This window comes from Amphibalanus amphitrite, unplaced genomic scaffold, assembly GCF_019059575.1.
Source record: "Amphibalanus amphitrite isolate SeventyFive unplaced genomic scaffold, NRLGWU_Aamphi_draft 000651F_arrow, whole genome shotgun sequence".
Taxonomy (NCBI): domain Eukaryota; kingdom Metazoa; phylum Arthropoda; class Thecostraca; order Balanomorpha; family Balanidae; genus Amphibalanus; species Amphibalanus amphitrite.
Window position 1 is genome coordinate 150,018 of NW_024882145.1, and position 15,620 is coordinate 165,637.

The window sequence follows — 15,620 nt, forward strand, 5'->3', positions numbered from 1 at the left end:
GGGGTCGGTCGGACCCCCTGCCGTTCGGCCCCTGATCGAGCTAGAGCTTCGCGGAAAAAAACGAGGGTGTTGCCCGTGACGAGAGGAAGCGGATGATACCCAATTTTAAGGTCCTGCTTCATTGGTTGACCTTCCAGGTCAGGTCAATATTCCAAAAGTCGGGAAAATCGGGACCTGCTAGAACTGCGTAAAGTGAAGCTGTTATCGGGTTTTTCGGGGTGCTGATCACAAATATCTGATGTTAGTTTTGATCACAGATGATTTCTTCATGCATTTAGGCCAGATCGGGTCAGGTCAGGTCAGGTCAATCATTAGGCGTCCTACCGGCTATCCATAGTAGGTGTCAACTACCACTGACGGCGTCGTAGAATGTCACGAAAGCACTAAAACTACTTCGTAAACGTTCAAATGGATGCTAAATTCGAAATCAGCCCTATAAACTACCGTAGAAACATGTAAAACTCGAAAAAGTGAACCGAGGTCATCAAAGGTCAATGACCTGACCTGACCTTCAGGTTATCTTCACACCCACCGTGATGCATGGGAAGAACATCATTTCACATGTTTGGACGTCTACAATCACAAAAAGACTGGAAACGCGCGGATAATGTGAGCTGACATACATACGCCAAATCGCGATTCCAGCCGAACATGGTCTCGAGAATCAGGTCACAGGTCAAAGGTCTTTTGGGTCAGGGTCATGAAATTGTTAGAGTAGGTGTAAAACTGATCAACTCGAGGGTACTAAAAGTTTCGTCGCGCTCGACCGCTTTTTGCGCGAGTTATTTGCGAACAACCATGGGGGGGGGGGGTTCATCCGACCCCCCTACACATGCGAGGATCAATGCTTCCAAATGCACTTATCGGTTGGTACCTTTTCGACATGGTACACCCTCAAAGCTCGTTACGAGCCTTCGCTCGGGTGTCGCCCCCCCCCCTCACCGGCCATGGTTGGATTTCTGCACCCATGCACCCACAATGTTCCAGCCGTTCCTACGCGTCCATCTACGAGTATGAATAAGTGGCAGCGGTGGCGGCTTGTCAGTTGTTAACGTGCCTTAACAGACGTTGCGAATAGCCCGCGTTGGAATCGCATGGTTGGGAACACAACGCAAGTAAAAATGGGCTTCCTTGATGAACCTACTTTTTAAGCATTGTAGCCTTTGTAATTTTGGATGTTTTGCTGTAGATATTATTTTCTACATATACTCGTATACTATATAGGCACTCACGTGCTTTAAATCGCGCAATGCAATTGAACCATGGTAAAGACAATGATAAATGAACTGAGAGCTGACATGCCCCATGCTTTGTGTGTGTATGTGTGTGTGTGTGTGTGTGTGTGTTTTTTTTGGCGAGTCGATAAAAGTGGTTTTGGACACTGGATGAGTTTTTAGGGGTGTGGTGAGGGGGGATGTAATTCCACAGACATTCTGTCAGATTCACTAATGCAGTAGGTCTGTGCGGTGTTTAGTTATCGGAGCATTCTTTGAAAGTCGTGAATAGGGCCACCGAGTACCTAAAGCCGTGATATTCCCCCACAAAAACTTCTTTTAAATAACCGGGGATAGGTACATGAGCAGAGTAAATGCTATTACAAACGCCTATCACAATGCTGAGCGAATAGGAAAATCCATAGATGGAGAATTGTGCCGCGTTACGGGTGCTCGGGCGCAGCCAATCCACCGTTACCCCAGCGGTGACCTTGACCCGCATCGTCTGTTTCGGCTCCAAAGCCAAACCGGCGTGGAATTGGGAGCGTTCGAGCACTCATGGTCCAGCGCAATTCTCCACCTAAATCCATTCCTGATACACATTTGCTTGCTCATAGTCATGTAACCCCGGTAAATTCACCCAACTTTCATATTGGTCGCTCCATAGACAGATGGCCACAGAGATCAACTTAAAAGGCCATTGTTGCATTCATTTAGTGGAGATCATTAAAGAGCCGTGACAGGCCACAAGTCGCGTGACATCATACGTGTAACGACCAATGACGTCGGCCTGCAAAACCCAATGGAAGCGGCTAGCAGCGTGCAATAAAACAGGGCGCTGCTTTCTAAATGTCTGTCGTGCGCCATAAATGAATATATTCTTTGTAGCCTGGCAACTCAGTATCTTTTTTTAACTATTGTACTAGTATTCAATAATTTCATAATTTTATAATTGTGCTTACGCTTTATGTTGATATTAGTGATAAATCCTTAGATAAAGTAAATCGATGTGATATTTAATAGAAAAATAGCAAACTAATGCACCATTCATTCGAAAGCTGGGGAACCTACTAAAAAGAACTACTAAAATTCCTGAGGAACCAAAGGATCAAATGGGGATTAAATAGATGCCTGCTATTCCGTCGTGAAAACGGCCACTATGTCATAGCCTGAACATTTTTTTTAACCTGAACTTCTCGAAGGTGTCGAGCCCTGAGGGCAGACTCGATTCGTACTATCGAGTACCCAGTGTACCGTTGACCAGAACCATTCCACTCGCCCCGAAACTCTGATCACACTGCAAGTTTTAAGTTTGTGAAGGTCACGCAGGCCAAGGCCCAGTTATGTGCCCAGCACCCGGAACCTCGTTAAACGAAAACAAACTAGCGAAGAGCCATCCTGGGTTTGAGCCCACTGGTTCGTTTCCAACTTGTGGAACGACGGTCATAGTCTGGTGGGATGCGTTCATTCATCGCATGATCTGTAATTGGTAAAAATAAATAAAGAAAGTGGTGATAAATGATGGATAAACTTTATTTAAGATGAGCAATATACGTTGTGCAGTCCTCTCTCTCTCCCTCTCTCTCTCTCCCTCTCTCTCTCTCCCCCTCTCTCTCTCCCTCTCTCTTTCTCTCTCTCTCTTTCTCTCTTTCTCGCCGTCTCTCTTTTTTCTCTTGCTTTCTGCTTCCTCATCAGTCTTCCATCATCAACTGATTTTTCCTATTGAAAACAATTTGACACATTTGTTTGAATCCTGATCGCCCTTTCTAGAACGATTGTGACAGGTGAAATTTGATCACCCTGTGGCCATGTGAAACCCAGGTCACACAGATTAACCCCGCCCTCTGATGACTGGAAACTGTTCCCACGCTGTTTCGATAAACTTCCGTTACGACCACTACCGTCACAATCAATAATATACGCTCGTTAGTGTGTGAGAGCTGGGAACAGTGATGTTAAAGTGTTGTGTCCTGATTTTTCCTCCAGTCTGTACTGACTCTTGGTGACCTTTGTGAACTTTGATGACCCCTGGTGATCCCTGGTAGCCTAAGGTTTTAGTGAACCCTTCTAAGGGTCGTCATACCTATGTGTATGTAGGTCTAGTTATCCCTGGGGACCCTGATGACCCCCTGTGACCCCTTGTGACCCCTTATAACCCCTGGTAACTCCTTATGACCCCTGGTGACGGTTTGCCGCAGGTCTCCTGGGTCTGACCGGCCTGGCAGGAGGTCAGGCAGGTCACCCAGCGGCCCTCTCCAACCCGAAGCAGGACAGCAGTCGGGACGAGACAAAGACCTCTTCCACAGTGACAGGTGGGCGTGGCAGCGCCACTGGCTCAGGCGTCACATGAGACCATACAGTGATGATGACAAGTTTACTAAGCTTATGCCTATGCGGGATAAGACGGGTCTAAAAGAATGTAAAATGATATATGTTATAAATTTATGCATAGATGAGCCTTCACTCGATGCATTTTCAATGTCCCGACAAACGATCTCTCTAGTGTGTGTCATTAAAACGCAGGGGGTGTCCCATATCCATCCCAACCAGCTGACCCGACTCACTCCATAATCTTTATGATAACCTTTATGACTGGTACGCCGTCACTGTCATCTTGCTTCAAGATAACTGCGGCGCCAGCGACCGTGACGCGGCGTGTGTGACGCGTCGGATTCGTCACAACAGAAGCGCCACAAGTGTTGGGCTGAGTTACAGCCTGTGACTGATGTGTGTACCCGTCCCTGTGACCTTGAAAGTGAGTCTGACACCAGCCTCGGTTTTTGTCGGCAGGTGGTGGGCTGAATTCAGATGACAAAAACGTAAGTGCCTTCATGGTAATTGTGGGGTTGCTTGTTTCGGTTTAGCTCTATTTTGTGTTCATTGAGTTTTATTTTTTCGGGCTGGGTGTTTTTCTCGTGTGAAATGATACGGAAGAGGAAGTCTATGAAAACCGTTCAAACACAATCAGCATCACAGAGGCTGTTTGTGTTTTATCATTCCATTATCATTATCCATTTGTTTTATCTCGATTCGAAACAAATTCACGCTAAGGGAATCCTCAGTTATAAATGCCTTCCGAACTAGCGAATGCCAGGCATTCTTCCATTATTTTTAAGCTCAAGAAGGTTCTACGAACATTGCACTGGAGTGTTCTTGACTGGAATGTTATGTGGTGTCAATTATTTCAAGAAAGTGAGAGCGATCGTCCTGAATCCACGGTTTGTGGTTTGCTTATTCTCACATACCTTGTGGGTATAGGGCCTGACGAGAATGATCTCGCAATGAACGAACGAAAAGAGATAGATGGCATTCTGCAGCAGGAAAGGTTATTTGCGGGATGAGGCTCGCTGTGTGGAATTGCTGTGTGTTGCTGGGAAGGAGCTATGCAGCCATTTTTAGTCTCGACACATAGCCCGTTTCCCTTGGCGACTGTTACGTTCGTGCCAAGAATATGGCAATTCTCAATATGGGGCCTCAGCCAATCCATAACCGTCATCTATTCGGCGGCTAGCCTCTATCTCCGAGCGGAATCCAATCTTCATCCCTCGATTCCCTCCCGGTCCATTCCTCTCAGACGTCCCGCCGCGACGCCATGCATCAATAAACACACGGTCCAGTATGATTTGCTGGCCTCATCTCCGCCGCGTCTCGGGCACACTTCGCGCCGCTCCCCGCCGCGCGCGCCGTGTTCGCCGCCACAGCGGATGCGGCGAGCGTGACGCACCCCGCTGCGCCACAAATGCCGCGCGCCGCGCCGCGGGCGCTGGCAGCCTCTAATGGCCGCTCCGTATTAATCCATTGAGCGCGGATCGTGCGTTAATCGTACGGCATCCCTCATGCGGAGCAGTCATCAATAACACACCCACCGCGCTCGGGACATGATTCAATTACGTGGCCGGCGGTGGTAAGGCTCGGGCTCAGTAAGAGTGCGACTCGGTATGGAGATCAAGAACGCTGGGGTGCCCGGAAAACCCGCTGCCGATGCACAAATTAACGAGGGGTGTGGGGTGAAAGTAAAAGGTCGCTGGGAGATTAAGTCTTTGATGGAACGACTCCGCGAGTAAGGATTGTAGACAATTCCATGGTTTACTTGGGTAGATACTTTTTATTTGTTACAGATACCCACCCACCCGCAAACAATTGCTGGAATTTCTTTTAACATAATTGTTGCTGATGCAATGCTAGTGGATGTGGTATCAACAATCGAAACTTAACACACTTTTATCAAGTTCAGTGGCCTACATCGCACCCTCGCTTTTACCGATGAGTAGCTCCTCGCCTCGAGTCCTTTGTGTCGGCATATGGGACCATAATACACACCACAGACGTGCTACGCGTCCCGGTGGCCTCACCAGCACTATCTATGGGCAGCGACGCAAACTAACCGCAATACCAGGGACGGGTGATGGTCTGAACTTGTCACAGCCTGTGTTGGAGTTGAAAGCCGTTTTAACCAAGCCAAAAACAAAGAGATGCTTTAGCTTAACAAAATCTACGTTCTTAGAGGCTCTTAGAAAGCTTTTAAAAACGGTCCTAGTCGACTATTTAGGCATGGATTAGCTACCAAATGTGCGTAGCATGTCTAATCCGTCATACGTTATTTGTGCTTTGCAGAGAAATCCTTCAGTGTCTCCGGCCACGCGGGATAAGTACCATCGTAATCGCAGCCCAGAGACAGACAACAAACGCATGAAGAAAGAAGAGAAAACCGAGGTAAGTAGAACTGCGAGCAATAATCATAAAAATACCAACATACGGGTGGCACCATAAAACATACGCATTATGTAGCTTATTCCCTATAACGTTTTGAATCAGACATGTGTTATGCAACTGGTAGGAATTCGAGGAGCCCAGAGAAAGCATAGAGAGGAAATACGAGATAAAACGAAACTTTTTTTTCTCCCGATTCTTAGACCTTCATGCATGTTTCTCGTCGCTGGCGCTGGTCGTTTGTTTACCATTATCGACAGGTGGTCGATTGCCGCTCACCACACCGCCCTGGCCGGACCAATTTCACCGCATGTCACCCCTGGAACCACTACACTTATCTACCCGCTTTAAAATCTACCTGTCTTTACACGCCAAACAGAGGCGATAGTGGGTGACTATCTAATCGGCCCTCACTTCGCGCCCTGAACAAATCCAAACAGACACCGCCGCCTGGCCGGGGTCGGCAAACGCGCCATAAATCACGGACATATAGCCGGACTTATGGGTCTTCGAGGATGTCCATAAAACGACCAGGATATGTGATGAATGGTTTGTCAAAGGTCGTATATGGTGCAGCGACTGTGACCCATGAACGTCAAACAAAGACAGGCGATAACAATACGCCACATTGGAGCATTTATGAAGTGGGCACTCACAGAGTTCGAGGGTTTGAGAATGGGCGCCGTCAGTCATCTTTGAAAACTTTGAGTGCTAGCCAGGCGCAAACTCGGTGGGTTATTTCGGTGATGAATATATTAACCAGCGTAAAGCAGATATTTTGAAGTCAGTCTGCAAAATCAAAGTTATGGTTCACAGTGGTAACATACCTTCCTATTTTTAGTATAACCCGGAACCTCATATTTGACAAGTTATCTTATTATTTTTAGGCACTTCCTTCTTCGCAACATGCCCTTGCCTGATGTAACCTGTGTGACCTTTCTACCCCCGCAGGGCAGCGAGGGCGATAAGAGTGACCTTGACCTGGTGGTGGATGACGCCAATGACGCCACCAGTGGGGGTGTGACGTCACCCAAAGAGAACGGCCTCGAGCGGCTGCACCCCAAACGAGAGCCTCAGAGGTCAGTCACTAGGTGGCAGCACTGAGGCATTGACACGAGAATGTTTTGCCTTTTTGTTAGCTTCGAAATGCTTCCCTTATCATTGTGTTTTTCAATAAACAGTCTCTGTTAGGGTACCTATTTTTATTGCAGCACATGCTCTCTCTCTCTCTCTCTCTCTCTCTCTCTCTCTCTCTCTCCCTCTCTCTCTCTCTCTCTCTCTCTCTCTCTCTCTCTCTCTCTCTCTCTCTCTCTCTCTCTCTCTCAATTTCGAATCGTTGATCTGATAAATGCCAAACACGATGTCCTGTGAAGTTATCAACGCTTCGTGTGCATTATGCTTTGAGGAATTCGTCAACACCCTTGATTAGTCAAACACCATGTTAGAGATTCCTAACGTGTTTGATATTTGTTTAAGTGAAGATGTCCTGACTATCAACACTCGGAGAACAGTCCTGCTGAGCACTCCTAATAACAACGTGTGTCTCCCCCCCCCCCCCTGTCTCTCTGCAGCCCCCACAGCGGCACGTCCTCCAACGCCAGCACTCCCTCGATGAGGAAGATGGAGGACAAGCCGACCACCCCCAACTCCTCCGCCTCCACTGGAGTGGCCCCCGCCGCCAGTCTGGTCAACGGAAAGCCGGTCGGCAAGGCGCCGCCCATAGGTGGGTCAGGGTACGGGCGGTCACAGAGCAAGTCACAGGGCGGGTCATAGGTCAGGGCACAGGTCAAGTAAGAACTTACTTGTCAGTTTACAGACTAGTGGATGGAAGAGCGCAATCGCAGGGATGTGCTTTGGATGCATTCACCTACATGTTCAGGATTCGTTTTGGTCGGATGATCTCCTGGTTAGGGCTGTGGATAACCTAGGGCTTGATAAATCCAGTGATCCATGAGTAGCCACCATAGTAACATGCAATGATGCGATGAGTTTGTCAGTTTCATTTCATTTTTACGAGACATCCATGAAAAGGCGATCGTGCTTTGAGTGTGTTACAAACCCATTTCACGAAAGGAGAAGACTACATACGCCAATGATGTTTACTCGTATGTGTATTATGAACTAGCGTGGATAAAGTCATCCCTGTACTGTTACCAGTTGCCGTAAGATATGTAGCTGCATGCTAACATAGTCCATAAATTCCCTCAATTTGCATGGACTCGGACATCTCTAAATCGTGTTGGTGTGTCAGCATTTCACATCCGTTGGACAAAGGTATCTCATTTGTAGACGTGCTATTCACCGGTGGGAGTGACAGGAAATTAGTTATGGACTAACCTGCATAATCATATTTGAACGTAGCCCATTGCTGCACATTATTCATAATACTGCACTTGTCAAAACTGTCGTGACGTTATGCGCGCGCCATACTATTTAATTCATAGTTCCATGTACCTCAGACAAAGTTCTGAGCTCACAATTACTGCAGACCCTAGTCGCTGAATACTTGATCAGACACCTCCTATGACTGCCCACTCCGGCACTGCCGAATGGAGCGCATGAGAAATGAAGGCCTGCATTTGCCAATACCACTGGCCCGCTCAGATTAAATGATTTAGTGAGGCACTCGTGTGGAGCGGCCGTATGCAGTCGCAAGAGCACGCCGTCCACGATGTCAGGGAAGTGGAGCGGTAATTTACAGCGAGTTTACTCGCAGTTACGGCTGCATAAGTCACATAATGATCGGCCGTATGTGCAGTGGCACGGCAACACTCGCACGCAAACACGGGTTCACTGCCCCCCCCCCCCCAACTCCAACCCCTAGCATAACCCCGGCGAGTGAGCGTATTGAACTGGCCGCTTAAAGAGGCGAGTTCCATGTTTATTGCTTCAGTTGCGTCTTGCTTAAATTGCTGTGCTGGAATTGCGGAGTACACACATTACCATGATGGCAGTAATTAAGGCTACGGAGGAGAAATGTTTGTTCAACATATGCATTATGCACGCTATTGGACAAAACAAAACCAGGCTTGTTTTCTGACACCGATTCACTTCGTTGAGTGATAAGTGATTTGGCATCAGTGTTGCAATTTATAACTAAAATATGTTATAATTTCAACCTAATTTGGCTGTCATAGTAGGCTATTCCTTTATTCACATGTAACAGCTCACTTTACGAGCAGAACACATGGAAATGATCCATTGGGACCGGTCTTTGAGCAGCACTCATGGCCACCCCATTGTCCCATATACGCTGACAGGGAAGCCGAAACACCAGCCCATCCGTTCAAGAGCTCTTGCATCTAACGTTTCCTACATGCCCTCTGGGACAGTTAATTTCACACCTAAACCCACTCGCTGACAAATGCAGGCGGTCCCAAGGTCCTCAAACTAAGGAATTAGTTCACTGCTCTATTTCACGCTGGGTAGAATCCATGACATGAGGGATCCCCGAAATGTCATCACTGAATTGGCTCCGGAACTTTGTGCTTTTATTGTGATGCATTGACGTGGAAGCAAGGCTTTGTGCCGTCTAACCAGGCCAAGTTCCACGCTTAACGTTGTTGCCGCGCTCCTTCCGCCTGTTTCCCATTAGACGCCATTACGCTCCACGAATGGACCATTAGCCCACCGCGTTAATGTTATCGTTAATGAGCGGTGACTTGGTTACAGTTGTGTTGCGTGTCGCAAATGGTTAGCCACCCCTGCTACCCCCCCCCCCCCCCTCCCCAGGCGCGATGACGTGTCTAAAGCCAGCTAGTCCGGAGTGGTGACACTAATGGACTGCACAAGGCTGCAATGGCCACTGCAACTGCAATGTCAATTTGTTTAAGGAGTATGCTGATTGCATGGCTGGCGATTGCAAACTTTGCCTTAGCCGCTCAATACCGGACAAAGTTGAAGTTCAAACTGAAGTGTTCAGCTATTTAACATCACTATTTTAAGTACCAAACTGTTGTATTTGCGTGCAAAACTGCTTAAGGGCAGGCTTGACGCCCACTACCAAATTCCTGGTAGGTTATGAAGTTGGTAAGTTAAATATTCACCCAAGTATTTAATATCACGTATATGAACTCATTACTATTAATGTCAACAAAGAGTTGAGTAAATAGTGCAAGGAACACACTCAACCAATATGGCGAAGCAAAGTAGTGACATCCCCCTGCACTCAACCCTCTCATAATCCACGCACCCAAATTATGGACGTTGTCATGGCAACCGGCCTGCGGCCGCGACGCTCCTGCCATCCGATGTCAGCTGACAGACCTGAGTGGCTCGTACTCCACAGTATTGGCTGGCTGACCTGAAATCAGCGCTGTTCGCTGGGGCTCGACGCGCCGAAATTAACTGCCAGACCACTAGCCGAGATCTGTGGTGCCACTGGGTACATTGGAGGCATTGGAGACAGGCTAGAGATGATGATAAAACGGTGCCGTTTAGTGTCAACTTATCACAGTATAGCTACTGACACATGACAATAAGTTTATATGCTTTATAACGCTTATCCACAAAGGTAGGATAAACATTTGCATTGCATTGCAGTCCTAGCAGAAACACTTACACAGCTGCTAGTTAACCCGCGACCGCCTGGGAGGGGGGGTCGGATACGACCCCCCCCCCCCTCCGTTTTTCTTTAATAACTCATGAACCACTTTCGCTATCTACTTGAAACTTGGCATACCTTCTTCCCCATCAATTTGACGTCTCCTGTGCAATTTTTGAGAAGAAATTTCCAAATTTTTTTGAGATATATCGATTTTAGTGATGTAACTACATGGCGTTTTTAGTCAAAAAGTGGTAAATGTTTAAAAAAATCGCCAAAAATCAGGGTTTAAAGCAAATTGCAAATTAAGGACATGAAAAGACGCAGCTCAACGAGTTCTTTAAAATGGCTATCTCGGATTTTCCATAAAATGCGTTTTTCACCCCTAAAAATTCAAAAAACCACATTTCTTGGAAAACAGCTAATAAAATCCAAAATTTTGGGAATTTCCAAAAAACCGGAATATATGTTGTAGAGCTCTATTAGAACATTAGATGCCCCAAATTTCAACTTTCTATCTTGACTTTTGACCCCCAAATTGTAAAAAATAGCTCCAACATGCATAGGGCATGGTGACGTCATAAGCATTTTCGTGAATTAGAGGCACTTCTGAACATCGCATGTGAAAACAAATGGCACCACTAGATTCCTGGGACAAAGCTCGTCTAGAAAAGTGTATTTCTATGTCAAAAATAAAAAGTTGAAAAATTGACTTTTTTTCTTAGCCCTCCTTTAGTTATGTAGGGTATAAACGATTTTTTATGCTTTCAATGCACACTTATCACCAGCACAGTGACTTGGGGTCACATATAACCATTACCATCGGATTCGGCGTGAAAAATAAGCCATAAAACATGTGTCGCACGCCCATGTAGCAGAAATTGAAAACCGTGACCTTTCGTGACCTGACCTGACCTTGATCCGTACTTAGTATGACCCCTATACGCACATGGTACCTTCACTAGGCCTTTGAGGTCATTTTTGGTGAGTTTCGAGCAGCAGCTATCGATTCCGCTGTCCGTAAGCCTAATCATGCAAAACCCCTGAATTTGACCTTTGACCTGACCTTGACCCGAAAGTTGACCTCAATCTTAAAATCTTAAGAGTGCTTTGGGAAGGTCTCGTAGAGACCTTTCGAACGCCGCCTCGCGGGGCTCGATACGACCATTGGTTCTCGAGATAACAGGGGGGGGGGGGTCGGATCCGACCCCCCCCCCCCCAGGCTGTCGTGGGTACGGAAATAGCCCAGGCGGTGCCGGGTTAAGCACGAATGGCAGCCTGTGTTTCCGTACAATGACACACAAGGCAATGACACATTAATGCCACCCACATCTGTAAATTCGTCATTTGTACTATTCACAAAGCCAGCGGCCTGACCGATATCGCAACGGCACCACGGCAGCCACTAAAATTGTCAATTATATATTGAATATTGATCCCAACTCGCCCTGATCAGACGTCCCAGGAACCACGATGACTAGCGAACGAGCAGCCTGTCGCCGACAATCTTCTGTCGCGGCCAAATATGTCGGCCCGCGGCGCCGCCCCAGGGGCAGGAAGTGACCGCTTCACTCAGCGAACACGGTGTCACCGGGCGCAGCGCGAGGTCACGGGGGCAGCACAGTCGGCGGCAGTTGTCTGCGCCCCGGGCGCCGGGTGCGGCCGGCCGGCTGACCTCTGTGACCTAGCTGACCCCTGCTGACCCCTGGCGGGTCCCAGTGACCCCAGTGGCTGAGGCGACAGCTCTTACGCGGTAATAGCGTCTGAATGAGTCGCTCAGCGATGGGACCTCGCTAATTAAGATGGACATGTTTCATGGAATAAACTCGTCACCATTCCCGCTTAATTACTGACATGAAAGTTAAGTGGTGGTCTAGTGGGATGCTGGTCCCTGAACCTTACTTCACTGATAATTAGCAATTATACCGTATCGTGCTGGGCTGATATTTAGTGGCATTATCTGATACTCGTAGATGAGTGGCAAAGTGCCATACTATCTTCCACTAACTTTATGATCACGGCGCTTCCAGTAACTCTATGATCACAGCGGTCTCGTAATTTTGCTACTTGTTCTCAGGTCCGTTCGGACCGTTCAACCTGCCCGGATCAGCGGCGGCCACCTCTGAACCGTACAACTTGGCCCCCCACGGAGCAGCGGCCGCCGCCAGCGCCTACCGCGCAAACGTGAGTACTGCAACCTGTCGTCCCTTGATCCTTCGTGTCGCCCCCCCCCCTCCCCCGGACTTAGACACACGGGTTGTTGCCGCCGGCGCCTACCGCGCAAACTTTAGGTAGATTTTTCCCTAGCGAGATGGGAACGGGGCAAGTAAGAACGTGTGATATCCTTATTTAGGTACTTCTTTATGGATGTAGCTGGGCAGCTTAGTGCGATGTCAACATCATCTTAAAGTGGTTCAGTGAATGCGTGACATCTGCCAGCAATAAAAGGACATCATGTGGGGACAGCATAGCCTGCACATTCCACTCCAGCGCGGATCACAGAATACGCGAGTAGAATCTTGTAATCCGTGATTTCAGAGCTCCCGAGTGAGCGGCGTGTGTGTCATTGACGGCCACGCTGATGACACACACGCCGAAAGAGAGACTCGTGTGTGTCATCAATGCAAGTATCGGTTCCAATTTCCAAAGAAGCGCTTGCGGCGCACTTATCAAATCCGCCCCTAGATGGCAGTGTGAAAAGCGCCTGAATGTAGACTGTGCCGCTGAACGCGTGTAGGTTCACAATCCTGCTCATAGGTGGCAGCAGCAGTAGACGCCTGCGTGATACTGTGCCGCATGGCCCGGCGGCGCGGGAAGTCGTGACGGATAACCGCTGCTTTCAGTGTTTTGTTAAATGGATTTGGGCCATGAAGGGAAATGTCAATTTGCTTAAAATAACTCGTCTTATTACTTACTTGTCGTTTTGTTATGTATAGTCGACTACAGAATGATGTTCCACTTTTCACAGGCAATTATTTGCCTGGAGTGGTAGGCTGTGCCGCATCACACGGGCTGAGTTCACAAATTATAGCTTTGTCCCAATGCTCACAATCGACACGCTTAATTGCGTGATAAACGGCACAACTTAGCGCTCCGGTCAATTGATAGCTTCTGAGGAGTGGAACATCATTCTGTAGTCGACTATACTCAGCTATTCGGCAGCTCGTCGCTGAACTATTGAAATGAAGATAAGAAGTCAGAGTTTTTGTCGCAGATAGTAATAAGCCACCATGACTGGCCCCTGCATTGCATCAACCAGCTCCATCCTTCGACATATATATCTACCTCTGGTGGACTCTGTCTACCGTTTACCCCCTCCCCTCCCCTCCTCCCAGCCGGGTGAAGGGTGCGCAGCTACATCCAATCCGGCGGGCTAATTCAATTTGGGCGGCCGGAGCCGGCCAGCCATCGTCGGGCCCACTCCAGGGAGCAGTTGGAGCGACCCGGCGACCTGCTGTCTCCTCTCGCTCTGACACACCATGGCCCCTCTGCTCAACGGATGGTCCGTCCCTCTATCTCATGTCCGACAGTACTATTCGTACCTCCAGTCTCCAGCACCAGGGATTTCCACTCTTTTCACACCGATGGATTATATCATCACCTTCTTCTGTGCTCTTCTGTGCTATTCTACTGTAATAACAAACGTTGCTTATATCGCACTCCCACATCCACTATCCTTTCTCCCCTTCTTTCTTTCTTTCTTTTTCTCTTTCTTTCTTTCTTTCTTTCTTTCTTTCTTTCTTTCTTTCTTTCTTTCTTTCTTTCTTTCTTTCTTTCTTTCTTTCTTTCTTTCTTTCTTTCTTTCTTTCTTGCTCTCCTTTCTTTCTCATTCTGTCTCTCTCTTTCTGTCTCTCTGTCTATCTGTCTATCTGTCTCTCTGTCTCTCTGTCTCTCTCTCTCCCCGTCTCTGTCTCTCTTTCTCTGACTCTCTCTCTCTCTCTCTCTCTCTCTCTCTCTCTCTCTCTCTCTCTCTCTCTCTCTCTCTCTCTCTCTCTCTCTCTAACCTGTCTCTGCGACTTCTCTCGCTCTGTTTGGAGCTCACCCCGACCCTAATAGCCGGGACAATTCAGACGAGCTGTTCGGATAGGAAGTTGTTCGTTCGCCTGGCAATACCCCCGGGGGCCAGCAAGCAGGCAGATCCGCTCCGAAATGTCAACCAGAGCCGGCCATGGGCAGCGACATATCGCACGGACTCCTGGGTCTTGTTGTTTGGTTAAATTGGATAGAAGGTCGGTACATGTGTTGCATTTGCCGTAAATGGAAGAGCAAATACATAGAGCTCTCTTCAGGTCTCTTATTAGAGTGACCATTTAGCTTCCGTGCTGTGCAACGTAAAATAGCATATCGCATTTCCAATGGAAGCATCAAACGTATTGCAAATACCATTAACCCTCGCTCGCACATGCCATTTTCCCATCCTAGAACGCACATGGGGGGGGGGGGTGCCACCCTTAGAGCTTAGAGATAGAGCTTAGCGGTAAAGACAAAAAGATTCTTTGGGAAGAGACAAATCCAATGATACCCAGTTTTACCTTCTCAGGTCAGTCATTGACCTTCCAGGTCAGGTCAAACTAAAAAATGTTGCTGTTTTGGGTCACCGTTGGATATCAAGTGCGCTGATTATCATATACCGATGACGATGCCGTTTTCTGGTGCCAAGCCAGCTAGAACCTCTTTGTCACTACCCGACCAGGTTTTTGCTGCTGAGGTCATTTCAGGTCAAGTTAGGTCAAGGTCAATTATATGTGTTTGTATGTCCGTGTGTATACTGATGTGTGCACCGATTGTTTATGTGTCCATATTACATGAAATCATGATCTGAGAAGCTTTTACCAAAAATGCAGTAAAAAAAAACTTCACAAAAGGTAATTTCCGCTTGCCTAAAACGCAATTATCTTAGATGACCTAGGTTGACCTTGACCTTGACCTTTACATCTGTACATCGTCGAACAACATGTTCCATGATAGGTTGGAAGTAAGACTGGCAAAAAAGGCCGAAATCAAGGTGTCAAAAGCTCACAAGGCCCATAGCCAACGCAAGATGTTGAGAATTGGCCATTTGGGTCATAACATGACTTGAAAAACAAGGTCATATCGCCGAAACCAAAAACCACAGAAACTTGAAATTTTCAGTGGACATCAAGAAAGGATAG

At 47.7% G+C, this 15,620-nt stretch overlaps 1 protein-coding gene across 5 annotated transcripts in view; it reads left to right on the plus strand.

Moving 5' to 3' along the window:
• Positions 1 to 15,620, plus strand: part of LOC122363999 (transducin-like enhancer protein 4) — a 140,473-nt gene that overhangs the window by 108,170 nt on the left and 16,683 nt on the right. For all 5 annotated transcript variants that reach the window (XM_043333929.1, XM_043333926.1, XM_043333930.1 and 2 more), the window contains 6 exons: positions 3,413 to 3,526; positions 4,005 to 4,033; positions 5,829 to 5,927; positions 6,876 to 7,003; positions 7,496 to 7,647; positions 12,545 to 12,651. In XM_043333929.1, the coding sequence (XP_043189864.1) occupies positions 3,413 to 3,526; positions 4,005 to 4,033; positions 5,829 to 5,927; positions 6,876 to 7,003; positions 7,496 to 7,647; positions 12,545 to 12,651 (629 nt within the window). The remainder of the gene's footprint in view (positions 1 to 3,412; positions 3,527 to 4,004; positions 4,034 to 5,828; positions 5,928 to 6,875; positions 7,004 to 7,495; positions 7,648 to 12,544; positions 12,652 to 15,620) is intronic.